The sequence below is a fragment of the Heterodontus francisci genome, chromosome 3, assembly GCF_036365525.1.
Source record: "Heterodontus francisci isolate sHetFra1 chromosome 3, sHetFra1.hap1, whole genome shotgun sequence".
Taxonomy (NCBI): Eukaryota; Metazoa; Chordata; class Chondrichthyes; order Heterodontiformes; family Heterodontidae; genus Heterodontus; species Heterodontus francisci.
The window spans coordinates 129,927,092-129,948,261 of record NC_090373.1 but is presented as its reverse complement, the minus strand read 5'-3'; the positions used below and the strand labels follow the sequence as shown (position 1 = coordinate 129,948,261).

General features: G+C 42.9%; 1 protein-coding gene across 3 annotated transcripts in view; it reads right to left on the bottom strand.

Moving 5' to 3' along the window:
* Positions 1-21,170, bottom strand: part of me1 (malic enzyme 1, NADP(+)-dependent, cytosolic) — a 521,038-nt gene that overhangs the window by 421,877 nt on the left and 77,991 nt on the right. Inside the window, exon 1 of one of the 3 annotated variants that reach the window (XM_068026010.1) lies at positions 5,638-5,794. The exons of 1 other annotated variant lie outside the window; for it this stretch is intronic. Coding sequence is in view for 1 of the 2 variants with exons in the window: in XM_068026009.1 (XP_067882110.1) it covers positions 5,180-5,182 (3 nt within the window). In the remaining variant the exon portion in view is untranslated. Of the gene's footprint in view, positions 1-5,179; positions 5,398-5,637; positions 5,795-21,170 lie in introns of those variants that run through there. One more of the 3 variants, XM_068026009.1, reaches the window with a different exon arrangement.

Here is a 21,170-nt window from a genome sequence, read left to right as displayed (position 1 = left end):
TAAACATCTGTTAAATCACCCCTTAATCTCCTTGGTTGTAATGAAAACAGTCACGATTTCACCCAAGCCTTACTTCATATTTGCAAAGTCATTATCTGGGGGTGCATTGCACAGCCTCAACACATTGTAAAAAAAAAAGAAATAAATGTAAAAGACTGTAGTAAATCACCAAAGCATTCCTCCCACCCCACTGTCATTTCTTTGCATTCATCTCCAATTACATTCAAAGCTACTATTTCCAATTTTTAAACAATATTGAAAAAACCCTGAACCACCCATGGCCCAAATGAAGTGATAAAAAGTAGTCAGAATACAAAAAGTGAACAATTCCCTCAGTTGCTGTAGGTCCTGCTATTTGTATTACTGCTAGTTCTAAAACAGCAGTAAATTGACTTGCCGCAAAATGGCAAATTTCTTTCACTGACGCAATGAATAAAATGATATTTACATGCACCATGAATACAACCAGTTATCTTGTGATCTATGAAAGTTAAGTACTTTGGAATTTATCCAGAGGTTAGAACATGCATTTATTTAACCTTCTTACACTTTGTGCACTCACTTCATGTGGCTGATCAGGGCGGAGGCTAAAAGCATTTAGTTACAGAACTATAGGTGTACAAAAAACCCTGGGGGCCTGCAGGTGGCAAATGAGGATGACATTTATGGGGTGAAAGCTTTTTGCTTGACACTCCCCCTCCCCCTCCCCTTCCCCTTCAAAATAGGCTGGGTAGCTAGCTCAAGCTTTTTCAAAGCATTTGATACGCAATTGAAAAAAAATGTCAAATCCTCCTATTGCATTCTGAACTGTACACAAAATGAATGACCATCACTATACACAGACTGCATCAGAGTTCAAAAACCAAATGCGCACAGTTTTTCAAATTGATTTTCCCCTTAATGAATCCCATCCAACTCCTTCTCAAAATGATGCAACAGTTTGCTAGAATGTCAAATCAAAAAAGATTGGTATTCCCACACCCTAACCTCAGTATATAATCTCGGCTGCCATGTACATGCAATCCTGAGAACAAACTGCATTGATTGAGGAGCTATCTTCCAGATGATAAACACAGCCCGAAGACCAGCCTCCTGCCCTCCACCCTCACCACTTTAGGTGAACAAAAATCCCAGGTGACTACTGAAAGGGGAGCAGTGAATTCTCCCAGTCTCCTAGCCAGCATTCAACCAAAACAGATTAAATGGTCACACACCTCAGTTGCAGATTGTCTGTTCATGCTGTACAAACATGGACTGCCTCGTTTATCTACATGACAGTTATTACACTTCGAAAGTAATTCATTGGTGTAATACTCAGTACCTTCAACTACCAATGTCATTTGTCTCCCTGAGCAGTTCATTTCAAACATTCACTCTGCTCTACGTAAACTGGTCATATAGGAGGAGTAGGCCATTAAAGGAGATCATGGCTGATCTGTATCTTTATCAAATCCACTGCTTTAGCTCCATATCCTTTCATCTCCCTGTTTAGCAAAAATCTACCAATCTCATTTTGTTTTATTCTTTCATGGGATGAGAGTGAGGCAAGGCCATAATTTGTTGCTCATCCCTAATTGCCTTTGACAATTGAGCAGCTTGCCATTTCAGAGGGCATTGAAGAGTCAAACACATGGCTGTGGGTCTGGAGTTGCATGTAAGCCAGACCAGGTACAAACAGCAGATTTCCTTCCCTAGAGGATATCATTGAACCAGATGGGTTTTTACAACAATTAATGATAGTAAAGGTGCCATGAAACTGAGATGAGCTTTCAATTCCAGATTTTTATTAAATTAATTTAATTCGAGCAGTTGCCATGGTGGGATTTTAAAATTATTAAATGAGCTAGGTTCTACTGCCTTTTGTGAGAGTGTGTTCCACACTTCTACCACCCTTTGCGTGAGGAAGTGTTTCCCAACAACTCTCCTGAAAGGCCTGGTTCCAACATTATGTGCCCATGTCCTAGACACCCCCACTCCAGCAAAAAAATTCCTCTATCTACCCTAACAATTCCTTTCAAAATCCTAAAGGCCTCAATCCAATCACCCCTTAACCTTCCATATCCCTCGGAAGACAAGCCAAGTTTTTGCAATCTTGTCTCACGAACTAACATTTGGAGCCCTGGTGCACTTTCCATGACCAATATATCCTTTCAAAGGAACTGAACACTCCTCCAGATGCCATCTAAGCAGGGCATTGCACAGCTGTAGCAAAAAAAAAAAACTTCCTCCCTTTTTTGAGAGATTGCCTTCAAGAGTAGCGTACCTTTAAAATCTTAGTATGCTAATGAACCAAGTACCAGTATGTAATCATTCTGGTTGACCTCATCAAAAATATCTCATGGCTGAAATTGTCAATATCCTAAATGAATATCTGTAGCTCTGGTCATATTGAAGGAAAGACATCAATTGCACTGTAAAATATGCAACAGTGCAACCCAGATGATACCCGAGCTAAAAGTCAGAATTGGAACTGCTTTTGAAGTGCCATCACTGTTCTGTAGGCAAATATGACAGTCAGTTTTCACACAGCAAGATCCAACGAATTGCAATAGGAATTAAGTCATTAAATGTGCTTTTGGAGCCATTTGTTGGGGTATGTCGATCATGTGACCAGGAAAGCTCCCTTATTCCACCTCTTCCTGACTTTTACGTTAGCTGTAGCTCAGTGGTCATACTTTTGTCTCCAATTCTCTAATTCAAGCCTTACTCCAGGGACTTTAACACATCAGGCTGAATTTTATCAGTCCCCTAGGGTAAGGTGGGCAGGGGGGTGGGGAAGGAGAGCAGCGTGGGCCATTACGTTGCGAGGGAAGACAGCAGGTGGAGTGCCCGTTGCCTTCCTGACGCCATTCAAATTTAGTCAGGGCCGAGGACAGCCTTCCCACCCAAAGACCAACTGAAGCACTTCAGTGGATGGCCACTTCAGAGCCTCATCCTGCCATCACTGGCGTTTTACCAGCAGCAGGGGTGTCCTCTGCCACTTGGCGAGGCCACCCAGTAACACCAGGAGGCCTCCCTGTGGGCTTGAGGGGGCAGGGCCTCTCCTGCTTGGACAATTTGTGGCAAAGGCAACCCCAAGCCAACACCTCCCACCTCCCCCCCCACCCCCTACTGAGCACTGTTAAATGCAGCCACAGGTTCCCAAACTGCCTAAAAGAGGGTTCCCTTCACCTTTCTAGCCCAGCACCCCTGCTGGCTGCATAAAATTCAGCTCTTAATCTAAGCTAAGCCATACTGAAGGAGTACTCCCTCAGTCAATAGTGCTGTCTTTCAAATTAAGTTCGCAGATGACACAAAAATTGGTGGGGTCGTAAATAGTGATGAGGAAAGCATTAGAGGACAGGACTTTATAGATGGGCTGCTAAGATGGGCACAGCAGTGGCAAATGGAATTTAATCCTGAGAAGTGTGAGGTGACGCATTTTGGGAGGACTAACAAGGCAAGGGAATAAACAATGGATGGTAGGACCCTAGGAAGTACAGAGGGTCAGAAGGACCTTGGTGTACTTGTGCTGCTGCCTTCAGTGATCTATGGACAAATAGATAAGGTGGTTAGGAAGGCATATGGGATACTTGCCTTTATTAGCCGAGGCACAGAATACAAGAGCAGGGAGGTTATGATGGAGCTGTATAAAATGCTAGTTAGGCCACAGCTGGAGTACTGTATACAGTTCTGGGCACCACACTATAGGAAGGACTGGAGAGGGTGCACAGGAGATTCACCAGGATGTTGCCTGGGCTGGAGTATTTCAGCTATGAAGAGAGACCGAGAAGGCTGGGGTTGTTTTCCTTAGAGCAAAGAACGTTGATGGGGGACATGATTGAGGTATACAAAATTATGAAGGGCATTGATAGGTTAGATAAGAAGAAACTTTTTCCCTTAGCCGAGGGGTCAATGACCAAGGGGCATAGATTTAAGGTAAGGGGCAGGAGGTTTAGAGGGGATTTGAGGAAAAATTTTCACTCAGAGGGTGGCTGGAATCTGGAACGCACTGCCTGCAGAGGTGATAAATGTTGAGGGTTCCTGCCTCTAAGTAGTAGTTAGATGAGCACTTGAAATGCCACAGCATACAAGGCTATGGGCCAAGTGCAAGAAAATGGGATTAGAATAGTTAAGTGCTTGATGGCTGGCACAGACACGATGGGCCAAAGGGCCTGCTTCTGTGCTGTATAACTATGACTCTGATGTTGAACCACAGCCACATCTGGCTGCTCAAATAAACATAAAAGATCCCATGGTATTCACAGAGCTGGGGAGTTCTCCCTAATGGCCTGGCCAATGTTTGTCCCGCAAACACCATCACGGAGAACAGATGTGATCACCATCGCACCATCAATAAAAAAAGATGCGATTAGCACACTGCGATTTATGGGATCTGCTGTGCACAAACTGACTGCCAGGTTTCCTACATTACAACAATGACACTTCAAAAAAATACTTCATTGGTTGTAAAATGTTTGGAGTGTCCTGCAGTCATGAAAAGGTGCTATATAAATGCAAGTTCATTTTTTCTTAATATACATTTCCAAAAAAAGAATGGCACATTCATACTCAATTAGCATTTACTTAAGAAATATTTCAAAAGGAACAATAATTCTTCTAAAAGAAAATGCCCCTCTCAACAGTACATGTGAAATGAGAAATTTAAAAGAAAAATCCATTAGGATTAACAAGTCTGTCCCTTTCCTACCATCTTCTCACTGTATCCCACAATTCCTTCCATCTCTACAAACATATCTCAATTGTCTTGAGTCCATTTATGTGGTCTGCTTCAAATGCCTTCCCTGGTCACTTATTTGCAGTTATACTGTAGCCCATGGCCTCAAATCATTGCGTAGATTGCAATACATGCTTAACAGACCATCCTTGCAGACATGCAGATCTCTATTCCCTAGACAATACCTTTTTATGTGAGGAGAGCACAGACAAACTGCTTTATTTACAGCATTAAACAATTCCATACAAAGTTTTATACATTTCTAAACTATATTATCAGTCGTAAAATGCAGCTTTAGGCTGCAGTTTTACTGCACCAAATGGACATCACAGCCTCCTGCCTTTACATGTGCTTGGCAGCCACACTGGGAAGGATTTCTCAAGTTACTGTATACACCCACTTTTGTATTGATGCACATCCAAGACCATTTTATATTGAAGTAAAAGTGGCAGAATGACTCACCATCAGGGTTTCACCAGCACTGTTAAATTCTTCATTGATGTTCCTACATTGCTTGAATTACTGAGCAAAGAATTAGCTTTTTCAAATGATAAACATTGCCATTTATCCTGCACATTTAAGATTTCCAGTTGTGTTGCATCTGCTCACTTTACACTGCTCTTTACTCAACACAGAAATTATTGATCTCTTAAAGTTTACTTCAGTGTTTAAAACAGCAAAAACAGTTTGAGGATCATTTTTCCACAACATATTTTCATTTCATAGCTCTTTTTAGATGCATAGTTTATTCTTCTCATCTGAAAAAGTTTCAACATTCCTCCAAGATAGACGTGTCCCTTTTAAAATTTTCAGCTTCCACCTTTTCAGGTAAAGCAATCCAGATTCCAACAACTCCGTTGAAAAAGAAACTCACATCCCCTGTAGACTTTTTGCCAATCTCTAGTTAATGACCAACTCACCAGAGGGAATAGGTTTTGATAAAGATAGGTCTTCCACTATCTACTTCATCTTGAAAATCTATATTAGGTCACTCTTAACTTTCTCTACTCCAAGGAGAACAATCCTTATAACTGAAGTTCCTCATTCCCAGTAAACCTCCTCTGTACTCTCAGGCACATTTCGAGATCTGGAATTCTCCACAATACTCCAGCTGAGGGTTAATAAGTAATTTATAAAAGTTTAGCATTATTTCTTTGATTTTATATTCTATTCCTCTATTTATAAACTAGTAACTCAAGCTTTTTCACCACTTTATCAACGTATCCTGCCATCTTTATGGATGTGTGTATGTAGACACCAAGGTCTCTGCTCATCTACACTTTTCAGAACCATGTATTTACATTTTACTGTCTATGAGTCCTTCCATAACGCATCAATTAACACAAGTCTATCTGCCATGCTTCTGACCATTTCACCATCCTGAAGCCTAGAACTATCCTCATTACTTATCTACTACCTCTCCAAGTCGATCATCTGCAAACTTTATAATGCTGTTCCCTACACCACATAAAAATTGAACAGGTGAAAATTGCTGCAAACCACATACCAGCCTAAAAAAAAAACAAACATTCATCCACCACCCTTTGCTGATCACTTAGTCAATTTCAGGTCCATAACGCCACCTTCCCCTTAATTTCCACGGGCTTGCATCTTCTTAATAAGCCTCCTGTGCAGCACTTTGAACGCCTTCCGAAAATCCATGCATATATCAACTGCAATACCTTGATCAACCTATGTTATCTCAAAGAATTCAAATCAAGCTAGGTTTGCTGGAAGTTGTTAGAGTTTTGGTGGGCAAGAGTATCAAATGATATGGAACAAAAGGACAGTAAATGGAATTGAGGTAGAGGTTGGCAATGATCTAACTGAACAGTGGCAGAACAGGCTCAAGGGGGTTGAATGGTCTACTCCCGCTCTTTTTCTTCTCATTGTGAATTATTTCTATGCTAAAGATAAAAAGCCATTCCTCGAGCAGATTTCACACTATTGTGTTCCTACTAAATTTCAGTTTACTATTTTGTGAATCTATCATTTCAAATCAAACTGGGCAGAAAACGAATTTGATTTTTCCTGCAAGCAAAGACGACTGAGAATTACAAATAGGTGCATTGTTCATTAAGGTGCAAACCCCACACGTGCATACATGCTAACCAAGAAAACTAAAAAGCGGACACCTAATAAACCTCAAAAAAGCAAATATCTCAAAAATAGCAGAGATATACACAGTTACTCTGCCTTGTTAATTAGGTTGCAGATAGATCCAGCATTTCACCACTTGTGTAACAGAAGATTGGATGACAGTATTCTATTGGGTTATAGTACACGACAAGCAATCCAGAGCTCACATCCTACCAATTAGTATGGGGGACCTTCTGCGCGGATATGGCATGCTTGCCTTCATCGGTCGGGGCATAGAGTATAAAAATTGGCAAGTCATGTTGCAGCTGTACAGAACCTTAGTTAGGCCACACTTAGAATATTGCGTGCAATTCTGGTCACCACACTACCAGAAGGACGTGGAGGCTTTGGAGAGGGTACAGAAGAGGTTAACCAGGATGTTGTCTGGTCTGGAGGGCATTAGCTATGAGGAGAGGTTGGATAAACTCGGATTGTTTTCACTGGTACGACAGAGGTGGAGGGGCGACATGATAGACGTTTACAAAGTTATGAGCGGCATGGACAGAGTGGATAGTCAGAAGCTTTTTCCCAGGGTGGAAGAGTCAGTTACTAGGGGACATAGGTTTAAGGTGCGAGGGGCAAAGTTTAGAGGGGATGTGCGAGGCAAGTTCTTTACACAGAGGGTGGTGAGTGCCTGGAACTTGCTGCTAGGGGAGGTGGTGGAAGCAGATAGCGACGTTTAAGAGACATCTTGACAAATACATGAATAGGATGGGAATAGAGGGATATGGGCCCCGGAAGTGCAGAAGGATTTAGCTTAGGCAGGCATCAAGATCGGCGCAGGCTTGGAGGGCCGAATGGCCTGTTCCTGTGCTGTACTGTTCTTTGTATGCAGAAGATGTGGGCAGGGCTTTTAACAAGGTTGTCTCTGTCTTCACAAAGGAGAGGGTTGATGTAGACATTGTAGTTAAAGAGGAGTGTGAAATATTAGATACAATAAGCATAATGAGAGAAAATACTAGAGGGACTGACATCCTTGAAAGTGGATAAATCAGCAGAGCTGGATGGATTGCATCCCAGGTTATTAAAGGAAGCCAGGGAGGAAATAGCAGATGCATCTTCAAACCCTCACTAGATACAGGAGAGGTACCAGACGATTGGAGATCTGCAAACATTGTACCATTGTTTAAAAAGGGTGCGAGGGATAGGCCAAATAATTATAGGCTGGTCAGTCTGACCTCACTGGCGGGTAAATTGTTACAATCTATTCTGAGGGACAGAATAAACTGCCACTTAGAAAGTCATAAGTTAATCAGGGATAGTCAGCATGGATTTGTTAAGGGAAGGTCATGTCTTACTAACTTAATTGAGTTTTTGAGGAAGTAACAAGAAGGATTGATGAGGGAAGTGCAGAGGATGTGGTCTACATCGATTTTAGTAAGGCATTCGACAAGGTCACGCATGGCAGACTGGTCAGTAAAATGAAAGCCCATGGGATACAGGGGAATGTGGCAGGTTGGATCCAGAATTGGCTCAGGGGCATGAAACACAGGGTACTAGTCAACAGACGTTTTTGTGAACGTTTCCAGTGGCATTCCACAGGGCTCAGTGTTGGATCCCTTGCTGTTTGTGGTATATATTCATGATTTGGACTTGAATGTGGGAGGCATGATTGGGAAATTTGCTGACGACACATAAAATTGGCTGTGTAGTTGATAGTGAAGAGGATAGCTGTCGACTCCAAAATGATATAAATGGTTTGGTTAAGTGGGCAGAAAAGTGGCAAATGGAATTCAATCCAGAGAAGTGTGAGGTAATGCATTTGGGAAGGGCAAATAAGTGAGGGAATACACAATAAACGGGAGGATATTGAGAGGGGTAGATGTGAGAGACCTTGGAGTGCATGTCCACAGGTCTCTGAAGGTGGCAGGACAGGTGGTTAGAGTGAAGACGACATATGGAATGCTTTTCTTTATTGGCTGAGGTATAGAATTCAAAAGCAAGGATGTAATGCTGCAACTGTTTAAAACACTGGTTAGGCCACAGTTGATTGTGTACAGTTCTGGTCACCACATTACAGAAAGGACATAATTGCGCTGCAGAGAGTACAGAGGAGATTTACAAGAATGCTGCCAAGGCTCAAAAGTTGCAACTGTGAGAAAAGATTGGATAGATTAGGGTTGTTTTCCTTAGCACAGAGGATGCTGAGGGGTGACTTAATACAGGTGTACAAAATTGAGCAGCCTAGATAGAGTAAACAGGAAGGACCTGTTTCCCCTAGCGGAGAGGTCAATTACCAGGGGCACAGATTTAAGGTGACTGGTAGAAGGATTAGAAGGATCATGAGGAAAACCTTTTTCACCCAGACGGTGGTGGGTGTCTGGAATTCACTGTCTGGATCAGTGGAGGCAGAAACCCTCAATTCTTTTAAAAGGTACCTGGACATGCACCTGAAGTGCTGTAGCTGGCAAGGCTATGGACCAGGTGCTGGAAAGTGGGATTACATTGGGCGGCTAGTTTTAATCGGCCGGCGCGGACACGACGGGATGAATGGCCTCCTTCTGTGCCATAATTTTTCTATGGGTACTTTGTGGTTGACTCCAGAAAGTGACTACGAAAGCTGCCACATGGTCATACACTAGTGCAGGGAGGCCTACATGTACTCCAGCTCCCCATTATGTGGTTGACTCAATGCCCACAAGACAACCAAGAATGGGCAAGCAATACTGCCTTGCCAGCATTACCCACATCCCAAAAACAAATTACAGGCAACTGTGTTATGTTTTGGTACACTTGCTAAATCGGTCTCTTTAAATCATCTGTACAGTTAACAGTTACAAGGCACTTTTCACCCTTTTCCTCTAGAATGCATCAATGCACTCCCTTTCTACCCCTTCCCCCTGCCTGTTCTCATTGGAACTTTTCTCTACTTCTCCCAGTACACAAAAGCACACTTTTCCTTTGGTTCCACTGGCACTTTTCTCTCCATCTCAAGTAAAAATAGAATTCTTCTCCTTCCCGTGTCACTGCTCACAGTTCAACATGGCAATCTTCTCGCTCTCAGCCATTTCATAAACAGATACTTCTTCAAACTGGTACTCTTTGGCCTTTCCACCCTTACAGCTAGCCATGTCTTCCATACCCTCCACCCCATTAAAAGCTGGCATTTTTCTTGCCTTTCCTTCCATGCCCAGCAGCAACTATTGTTCGAACAGCAAAGCAGATGGGACAGGAACTCTTGATCTCACAAAGCTATCAAGAATTTCCACACAGCTTGCAGCAGTGGTGAATTTCTTGGAGCAACAGAAAGTAGGATCTGGCAGTAGTTCTAATTTCAGTCTGCAAATGTAGACAAGCAGACACTAAAAGGCCGACTGTTTGCATATATTGTGGATCAGTCATGTATGCATCATCTCAAACCACACATCCAACTGCAGTGCACAGGACCCACACCAACCTATTCACAGACTTCTGTCAATGTGTATCCGAAACAGCTGCTTACAGTTGAACCTGAGTGATCAGAAGCCACACTGTCTCTAATGTTCTTGTGAAATACTTGGGCCATATTTACAAGGACAGGTACAAATCAGACAGGTGAATGGGCTCATTCAACTAATTCTTCTATACATGGACAATTGGGAGGCAGGGAGAGAAGCAAAAGAAAGGGTGAGGCAAAGAGCTAAAATGGTTGGGGGGGGGGGTGGAAGAGAAAACTAGAAAACAAATGAGAATTGGGACAAAAGGGGAGCGAGAAAATGAATCTAGAATGGGAAAGTAAGAGGGCCTTGCTTCTTTTCCACCCTTCGATAACGTGCCTTAATTTTAACAAAGCTCCTAGCCAGCATTTTAAAATACCTCAAGATCCACTACTACATCAATTTACTCCATTGTATTCTCAAAGAATTCTTAGTGAATATTAATTTATCCAACATAATGGCTTCTAAGTGATCCACCTCCTTTGAAAGCTGAGCTTGCGTACTTCTACCTGTCCCTCACTCTACTAGAAGCTTCCCTTATGCATTATTTCAACAGCTGTATCATTCCCTTTCCTACGAGAAACACATTTTGTTGAAATTCCCTTTCTGTTGTGCGTCATGGCCCCTTCCCACCCAAATGCTCCACCTTAGTTAGCCTTTCTAATCTTTTATAGTTTTCCTACACATTCATATCGGTCCTGGCTTTTGTTTATTATCCAACCAGTGTGTACTCAATTTTTGTTACAAATTTGTTCCAATATTCCATTTTATGTAATGAATCACCAGTCTTCAATATTCACTTTTTCCCTTATGGGGAGCCACTCTTTGTATTTCCCGCACAAGTATTCCATTACTGCATGATATCAATTGTAACAGCAGTTGTCAGAGTAACTGATAGAAAAGATTTTTGTAACTTAAAAAAACCCTTGTGACCGTCACTCCATTCTCCCCTTTCATCCACAATCTCACCAATGGCAAAAATATGAAAGGGCTAATGCCTCATTAGTCAGCAGGTTTGCATCACAATTATTACATCCAAAGTTGTTTGTTCATTGCACAAGAGTGCAGCTGATGTTGCAAGAATGGAATCCACTGCAATAGTAAATGAAAATCTCACTAGTCATTGCTTGCATACTTCTTACAGAACACAGGAGAAACCTAGATAACATCTGACAAGTTAACCAGCCAACTTCTAAAGAATATGTAGCCATGAACATAGCAAGTTCAAAGCAGCAAGTTACAGAATTCTAGAATGTTTACAGCACAAAAAGCCGCATTTCGGTCAGTCTTGGTTGTGCCGGCTCTCTGCAAGATCAACTCACCTAGTCCCATTCCCCCACCTTTTCCCTGTAAATTTTTCTCTCTTCAGATAACTATCTAGTTCTATTTTAAAAGCCACGATTGAATCTGCTCGCACCACACTCAAGCAATGCATACCAGATCCTGAATCACTCGCTGTGTAAAAACATTTTATGTCGCCATTGCTTCTTTTGCCAATCACCTTAAATCACTGTCCTCTGGTTCTTGACCATTCTGCCAATGGAATCAGTTTCTTCCTATCTACTCTGTCCAGATCCCTCATGATTTTGAGCACCTCTATCAAATCTACTCTTAAAATCTCTTCTGCAAGAACAGCCCCAGCTTTTCCAATCTATCCACGTAACTGAAGTTCCTCATCCCTGGAACCATTGTCGTGAATCTTTTCTGCATCCTCCCTAATCATTCAAAAAAGTGTGGTGCCCAGAACTGGATACATTACTCCAGATGAGGCCGAACCAGTGTTTTATACTGATTTATCATAACTTCCTTGTTTTTGTGCTCTATGCCCCTACTTATAAAGTCCAGGATCCCATATGTTTTATTAACTGCTTTCTGAAATGATTTGTGCACAAAATGATTTGTGCACATATACCCCCCAGGCCCTTCTGCTCCTACACCCCTTTTAGAATTGTACCCTTTAATTTATATTGCCTCTCCTCATCCTTCCTACCAAAATGAAGCACTTTGCACTTCCCTGCATTAAATTTTGTTTGTCACTTGTCTACATATTCCACCAGCCCGTCCATGTCCTCTAGAAGTCTATCACTATCCTCCTTACAGTGCACTGTACTTCCAAGTTTTGGGTCATCCGAAAGTTTTGACATGGTGCCCTGTCCACCCAAGTCTAGGTCATTAATATATATCAAGAAAAGCAGGAGGCCCCAACACCGACCCGAGGAACCCCAATGTTTTTCAGGCTGAAAGGAGGTATACAACCAACCATTCACCACTTCCATTTCCTGTCACTCAACCAATTTCGTATCCATGCTGCTACTGTCCTTTTTATTTCATGGGTTTTAACTTTTCCTTTTGGAAATCATGTACACATCAACTGCGTTACCCTCATGAACCCTCTGTTACCTCATCAAAAATCTCAAGCAAGTTAAACATGATTTGCCCTCAACAAATCTGTACTGGAAAGTTTGGTCATCAAATTTTCCCACAAGTAACACTGGAAAAAATAACACTTCTTTCATGCACAAGAAAAACCACAAACCTTTTAAACAGCAGGAAGATCACCTCCTAAACAATAATTCAATCTGTCCTTCCCTCTTTCCCCCTCCTATACCATGCTCTGTTGAAAGCAGCTCAAAGCATCGTTTACAGGGAAGATGAATAAGAAATTTGAAATGGCAAAAAAAATGCTAACTTTGCAAAACTAAAAGTTATTCACAAAAGTAATGATTTGAAGATTTTCAAACTATTCAGAAAACTGAAAGCTGTGCAATGTGCTTTATGTAAAAGTCAAACAATTTCAATGATCTGTAAAAGAAAGATGAAAGTAGCAGATCTGAATGCAACAATGCAAAACTACAACAATCTCCATCTTGAAGCTTAGCGTGCAAAAATTAACCCATGTTCGAAGGGAAAAAAAACTACAGCTGTGGGAAAGATCCGTCAGATAATCATTATGTCTTGGGTTTTATTTGGCTTCTTTAAATTCTATTTGCTGCACTTGAATTAAAATCTCATTGCAGAAAGCAATTTAAAAGTTTTCAAAGAAACCAGCAACAAAAGAAATCTACCAATCTGAAAAAACAGTTTGATGCACAACTCTATTGCGACTCCCTCAATAATTCACTTTTCTGGTCTCCCCACAATCTAAATTTAACAACAGAGGGTGAATGGATAACTCCTCCTACATCCTAGCCCATCCCTTTCAAACCATCCACTAAGACCAATAAATGGTGCACCTGACAGAAGGCAATATGGTTGGCTCTTAACTGCCCTAGCAAGCCACTCGACTGTCAAGGCACCTTCATGAAGGCAGTTAGGAATGAGCAACAAATGCTGGCCTTGCCAGTGACACCCACATCCAGTAAATTAATATAAATTCAGAGCAATCCCCTCCCCAACCAATCATGTGCCTGTGTTTAATACAGCACGGGCTGTTAAGACAATCGGTAAGTTGCCTGTATTGTTGGTCCGTTTGAGGTTCTATGTTTTTGCATGTTTAACAACGGAACAGTGATAAATAGACAGCAAGAATTTTTTTTTTAATTTTTAAATGCACGTTTGTTAAATGGGGGATAAAGCATAAAAAGTAATAATGCTAAGCCTCAGGAAATTCTTGCTTGGACAGGTTAGGATACAGTTTTGTTTTGGACATCTTATTTACGAAAGCAATTCAAGCAATGGAGGGTGTCAGAGACGCTAAGATTCTTGGGTTAATTGAAAATGAAAATTACCCTCGAAACCTGCTTAACCAAATGCCAAAGTGCAAATATTGGTAACCATGGTGTCCAATGTTGCACATGATGCAATGGTAAACTGGTCAACAACTTCCAAAATCAATTTTCATCCTGACAAATAAGCAAAAGTGAAAATAATGCTCATGGGTGCAAGTAGTGTGAAAGAGAGGGCGGGGGGAGGGGGAGAGCAAGGAAGGGCAAGAAAGTCAAATGCAGAGGAAAAGCAATATTGCAATATAAAAGCAATATTAAAATGAACAAAAATACAAATTAACTTACCTTGTCCTGGGCGGCTGTCCCACGCCGACATTCTGGCTGCAACTCACCCGCCTTTGGAGCCGTGACACTGGTGGGAAGGTGGGGGGGTGAAAATTTCAGGGCGGGGCGGCAGGAAAACACTTTACTGGCTGTGGGGATGGTGGGAAGGGGTTGAAGGGCAAATGTTACAAGGTTGGGGAGGGGGAGATTCGCATCGGCAATAAAAGTTTATTAGAGTTGGTGCCCCCTCCATTTAAATGAGCCTCCACGCGAAATATCGCAGGGGCTCAGCAATGGCGCATCCGCACAGGACGACCGGTGATATCAGAGTGCACCGCTGCGAATGGCAGGGCACTCAAATTTCAGCCCAATATGTGCATCTCAGTTCAGAAGATTGTGGGTTCAAACTCCTCCACAGACCTGAGCACAATCGAGGCTGACAATTCAGTGCAACGTTAGGAGAGTGCAGCATGGGCAGATATGCAATCTCTTAAATGGAATGTTAAAAGCAAAGCTCTGCCTGCCTCTTTAGGTGGACAAAGCTGTAATAGCATTCTGTAAAAAAGGCAGGGAGTTCTCCTTGAGCCCTCTCCAATATTCCTCACTTGAACACGGTTGAACACATTATCTAGTCATTCATTCACTTGTCATGTCTTACTGTGTATAGACTTTCTTTTGGGCCTCCTTATCTCGAGAGACAATGGATACGCGCCTGGAGGTGGTCAGTGTATAGACTGCCTGCTACATAATTACAGTGATTTATTATATTTCCACAGGATGTGAAAGGTGCTATAGAACAGAGTTCATTGTTCTTTTTCTTTCTAAAAAGTTGTCAAGGAATTTCAGAGGAGAATCTGAATCCAAGTAGTAGTCAAAGTGAGAAGAGTCAAAGAAAGGGGTTTACAAAGAGAACTGTAGAGAATAGAGCCTAAACAGCTGAAGGCTGAGCTACCAATAGTGGCGGAGTCAAGGAACGAGTGTAATGTACAAGGGCCAGAGTTGGGAGTAACAAAGTGCATAATTTGGGATGCATCAGTGAATATGGTTGTAGTAACAAGATTGTGGTTATGCGTAAACTAGGACAAGGATTTAGAATTTAACGGTTTGAGAACACTGAGCCAATGCAGTTTGTTGAGAAAAGAAGTCATGGAGCCAGCCAAGCGAGAAGCAGAATTTTAGGCAAGTTGAAATTGTTAAGTGGAACCTCAGACACCGGCAAGAACAGTGATGCAATCAGTATGTAGTTAGCAGAAATGGACTGGTGTTTGCTGGCACAAGGGCAAAGACAGCGAGTTATGGTGAGCATGGCTTTCATTGATCTCACCAAAGCCTTTGACCTAGTCAGCAGACGTGGTCTCTTCAGACTACTAGAAAAGATCGGATGTCCACCAAAGCTACTAGGTATCACCTCATTCCACAACAATATGAAAGGCACAATTCAGCATAGCGGTGCCTCATCAGACCCCTTTCCTATTCTAAGTGGCATGAAACAGGGCTGTGTTCATGCACCCACACTGTTTGGGATCTTCTTCTCACTGCTGCTCTCACATGCGTTCAAGTCCTCTGAAGAAGGAATTTTCCTCCACACAAGATCAGGCGGCAGGTTGTTCAACCTTGCCCATCTAACAGCGAAGTCCAAAGTAGAGAAAGTCCTCATCAGGGAACTCCTCTTTGCTGACGATGCTGCCTTAACATCTCACACTGAAGAATGACTGCAGAGACTCATCGACAGGTTTGCAGCTGGTTGCAACAAATTTGGCCTAACCATCAGCCTCAAGAAAACGATCATGGGACAGGATGTCAGAAATGCTCCACCCATCAATATCGGCGACCACGCTCTGGAAGTGGTTCAAGAGTTCACCTACCTAGGCTCAACTATCACTAGTAACCTGTCCCTAGATGCAAAAATCAACAAGCGCATGGGAAAGGCTTCCACTGCTATGTCCAGACTGGCCAAGAGTGTGGGAAAATGGCACACTGACACGGAACACAAAGGTCAAAGTCCAAGTGTATCAAGCCTGTGTCCTCAGTACCTTGCGCTATGGCAGCGAGGCCTGGACAACATATGTCAGCCAAGAGACGTCTCAATTCATTCCATCTTCGCTACCTTCGGAGAATCCTTGGCATCAGGTGGCAGGACAGTATCTCCAACGTAGAAGTCCTCGAGGCGGCCAACATCCCCAGCTTATACACACTACTGAGTCAACGGCGCTTGAGATGGCTTGGCCATGTGAGCCGCATGGAAGATGGCAGGATCCCCAAAGACACATTGTACAGCGAGCTCGCCACTGGTATCAGATTCACCAGCCATCCATGTCTCCGCTTTAAAGACATCTGCAAACACGACATGAAGTCCTGTGACATTGATCACAAGTCGTGGGAGTCAGTTGCCAGCGATCGCCAGAGCTGGCGGGCAGCTATAAAGACGGGGCTAAAGTGTGGCGAGTTGAAGAGACTTCGCAGTTGGCAGGAAAAAAGACAGAAGCGCAAGGAGAGAGCCAACTGTGTAACAGCCCCGACGAACAATTTCTTCTGCAGCACCTGTGGAAGAGTCTGTCACTCTGGTATTGGCCTTTATAGCCACTCCAGGCGCTTACCCATTGTCTCCCGAGACAAGGAGGCCAAAGAAGAGAAGGTCAAGGCTCGTGTATAGAGTCAGTTTGGCAAAAATAATTGTTTAAAAGATTTCCCTTAATCTGACAATGGGTGATCTTCAGTGTTTTTCTGCACTACTTCTAGGAATTGGATTTTTCTGATGCTTAGTGTATTTTAGCATAAAATGATTAATAATAAAGCTATTCCAGACATTTGAGTAGCATTATTATTGCATTTATTCTGTCATGGATCATTTGAATGTTTTTACCCAAGTGGTCAGACTAGGGGGTACATATTTCTTGGAGCTGCATGCTGTCTAAAAGTTAAACCAAACTATAAAATATACCCACTTGAGCAACATGGTTGTACTTAAAAGTTTCCAATTCAAGAGGTTATTATTGGCTTTGGTACAAACTTCAATCCCAAAGTTTCCATCACTCTTTAAATTACTATTTCAATACCTTGCAATTTAGTGTCAAAGAATGTACTATCGACATTACAGTTTGGACTCGACACACATTTTGACATAGTAAAAGAAACGTGCCACTGTTTCCATATGGCTCTAATCAAGTAAGTCAGTTTGCTATAAAAGCAGCTGGTAATAAAATATCATCGTGGCAAAACTGGCACCACCGCTGGGGTGAAATGAATATAAATATGCCCATTGCTGAAATACAGGCAGACAACTACATTTATTTGAAGTTAGTCAAACAATCCTAGTCATTATTCTGTCAAAGTAAATTCTTAACTGCTTTACCATTATTTTGCCTACTTATGCATTAAGGTGGGGGAAACAAGCTGCTAGCTACTAGTGATTAACAGCGGCATCCAACACTCCCCCCAGGATTGGACCCCCCTCAGGAATACAACACTCACCCAGGATCGGACCACCCCAGAATCTAACACTGCTCCCGAGATCAGACCACCACCGGACTCAGACGTAAACACCCGGAATCGGATCCCCCTCCCAGAAACAGACCCCTCCAGGATCATACCCCCTCTGGATCAGTCCCCATGGAATCAGACTCACCCGAGATTGGACCTCTCCCTGGTATCAATCACCCTTGGGATTGGACTATGCTTCAGGATAGGAGACTCCCCACCCTCCCACCTGGGGTTGAGTATCAGACACCATCCTCCCCTTCCCCCTCCCCTCACTCTCCCCAACCCCCTGACTCAGACCACGATCTAGGATAGGAGACCCCTCCTGGGATTTGATGATCAACAGCCCAGTGATCGGAGATGTCAGCACTCTCTCCCACTCTGGAGTTGGGGATTGGACACCCCCAGTATCAGAGAGGTCCCCCATACCACAGGATCATGGTTTGGACTGCCTTGGTCCTGAGGTCTGCTCCAGAACCCCCACTGCCCGACAGGAAGCCAGGCCTGTCAATCAGGCTGATGTCAGGGCAGGGAACCTTTCAATGATAAAAGAGGCAGACTGCGGAGTTCAAATTCTGAAACTCCACTCCCTGCCGATGTCACTGACACCTGTTAATATCCAGACCTAAACATTGGAGCAAAAAGAAAAGGGGTGGCACAGTGGTTAGCACTACAGCCTCACAGCTCCAGGGACCCAGGTTCGATTCTGGGTACTGCCTGTGTGGAGTTTGCAAGTTCTCCCTGTGTCTGCGTGGGTTTTCTCCGGGTGCTCCGGTTTCCTCCCACAAGCCAAAAGACTTGCAGGTTGGCAGGTAAATTGGCCATTATAAATTGTCACTAGTATAGGTAGGTGGTAGGGAAATATAGGGACAGGTGGGGATGTTTGGTAGGAATATGGGGTTAGTGTAGGATTAGTATAAATGGGTGGTTGATGGTCAGTACAGACTCGTTGGGCTGAAGGGCCTGTTTCAGTGCTGTATCTCTAATCTAATCGCTACTCGGTGTGCACTTCAATATACGACAATGTTTTAAATAGAAGCAAGTAGATGCTCTGGCCAAACCACTCAGCTAATATCTAGTTCTGATCAAGACAAATATAGCTTTGCTAAGTATTCGACGATCCCTAGTCAGAGGACTGAGTTATGATATTAAAAAAAGAGAAACTTAGGTTTTACTTTAGAAGCAAATGACAGGAATGTGGCAGGTATGAAAACAAGTAAACAGTATAGAAAAAAACAACTAAAGATGGAGGCACAGTTCAAACTAGCTCCTTTGACAGCACAATCCAAACCCATGACTCCTCCCATGAAGAACATGGGCAACAGACACATGGGTGTCACTGGGTCAAAATCCAGGCAGTGCAGTGGTTAGCACTGCAGCCTCACAGCTCCAGCGACCCGGGTTCAGTTCTGGCTACTGCCTGTGCAGAGCATTCTTCTAAACTCCAGTGAATATAGGCCTAGTTGACCCAATCTCTCCTCATACGTCAATCCTGTCATCCCAGGAATCAGCCGGGTAAAACTTCTCTGCACTCCCTCCATGGCAAGAACATCCTTCCTCAGATAAGGAGACCAAAACTGTACACAATACTCCAAATATGGTCTCACCAAGGCCCTGTACAACTGCAGTAAGACATCCTTGCTCCTGCACTCCAATCCTCTTGCAATGAAGGCCAACATAACATTCGCCTTCCTAACTGCTTGCTGCACCTGAATGCTTGCTTTCAGTGACCAGTGTACAAGGACACCCAGGTCTCGTTGAACCTCCCCCTTTCCCAATCTATCACCATTCAGATAATAATCTGCCTTTCTGTTTTTACAACCAAAGTGGATAACCTCACATTTATCCACATTATACTGCATCTGCCATGCATTTGCCCACTCACCCAACTTGTCTAAATCACATTGGAGAATCTTTGCATCCTCCTCACAGCTCACATTCTCCACCCCCCAAACCCCAGCTTTGTGTCATCTGCAAACCTGGAAACGTTACATTTAGTTCCCTCACCCAAGTCATTAATATATATTGTGAATAGCTGGGACCCCCAAGCACTGATCCCTGCAGTATCCCACTAGTCACTGCCTGCCACCTAGAAAAAGACCCATTTATCCCTTCTGTTTCCTGTCTGCCAACCAATTCTCAATCCAAGCCAGTATATTACCCCCAATCCCATGTGCTTTAATTTTGCACACTGACCTCTTACGTGAGACCTCATCAAAAGCCTTCTGAAAATCCAAATACACCACATCCACTGGTTCTCCCTCATCTATTCTTCTAGTTACATCCTCAAAAAACTCCAGTAGATTTGTTAAGCATGATTTCCCTTTCGTAAACCCATGCTGACTTTGTCCAATTCCGTTTGCTTTCCAGGTGTTCTGTTATCACATCCTTTATAATAGACTCTAGCATTTTCCCCACTACTGATGTAAGGCTAATTGGTCTGTAATTCCCTGTTTTTTTCTCCCCCTCCCTTTTTAAATAGTGGGGTTACATTTGCCAGCCTCCAATCTGTAGGAACTGCTCCAGAGTCTATAGAATTTTGGAAGATGACCACCAATGTATCCATATTTCCAGGGCCACTTCCTTTAGTACTCTGGGATGTAGATCATCAGTCCCTGGGCATTTGTCATCCTTTAACCCCATTAATTTCCCTCGTACTACTTTTTTTTTTAAACTAATACTGATTTCCATCAGTTCCTCCCTCTCATTAGACCATTGGTTCCTTAACATTTCTGGGAGGTTATTTGTGTCCTCCTTTGTGAAGACAGAACCAAAGTATGTGTTTAATTGTTCTGCCATTTCTTTGCTCCCCATTATAATTTCCCCCGTTTCTGACAGTCTTCACTAATCTTTTCTCTGCACATATTTATAAAGCTTTTACAAATCAGTTTTTATGTTCCCTACAAGTTTACTCTCACACTCTATTTTCCCCCACTTAATCAACCTCTTTGACCTCCTTTGCTGAATTCTAAACTGCTCCCAATCCTCAGACTTGCTGCTTTTTCTGGCAATGTTATATGCCTCCTCTTTGGATCCAATACTATCCCTAATTTCTTCTGTAAGCCACGGTCGAGCCTTTCCGGTTTTATTTTTGCGCCAGACAGGAATGAATAATTGTTGTAATTCATGCACTACCAACTCCCTGCCTCTCCCTGGCAACTGTCTGCGACTAAACCAGACTGTTCACAACCTTGAATTGACCCATGAGCTTCTGACCTCATATTCCCACCATCATTAAGACCATCTATTTCCACCTCTGTACCATTGCCCGACTTCGACTCCACCTCAGCTCATCTACTGCTGAAACCCTCATTTATGCTTTTATTTCGACTTTCTATTCCAACACACTCCTGGCTGTTCTCCCACATTCTACCCTCTAAACTTGAGGCTACCCAAAACTCTGCTGCCCACGTCTCAAGTCGCACCGAGTCT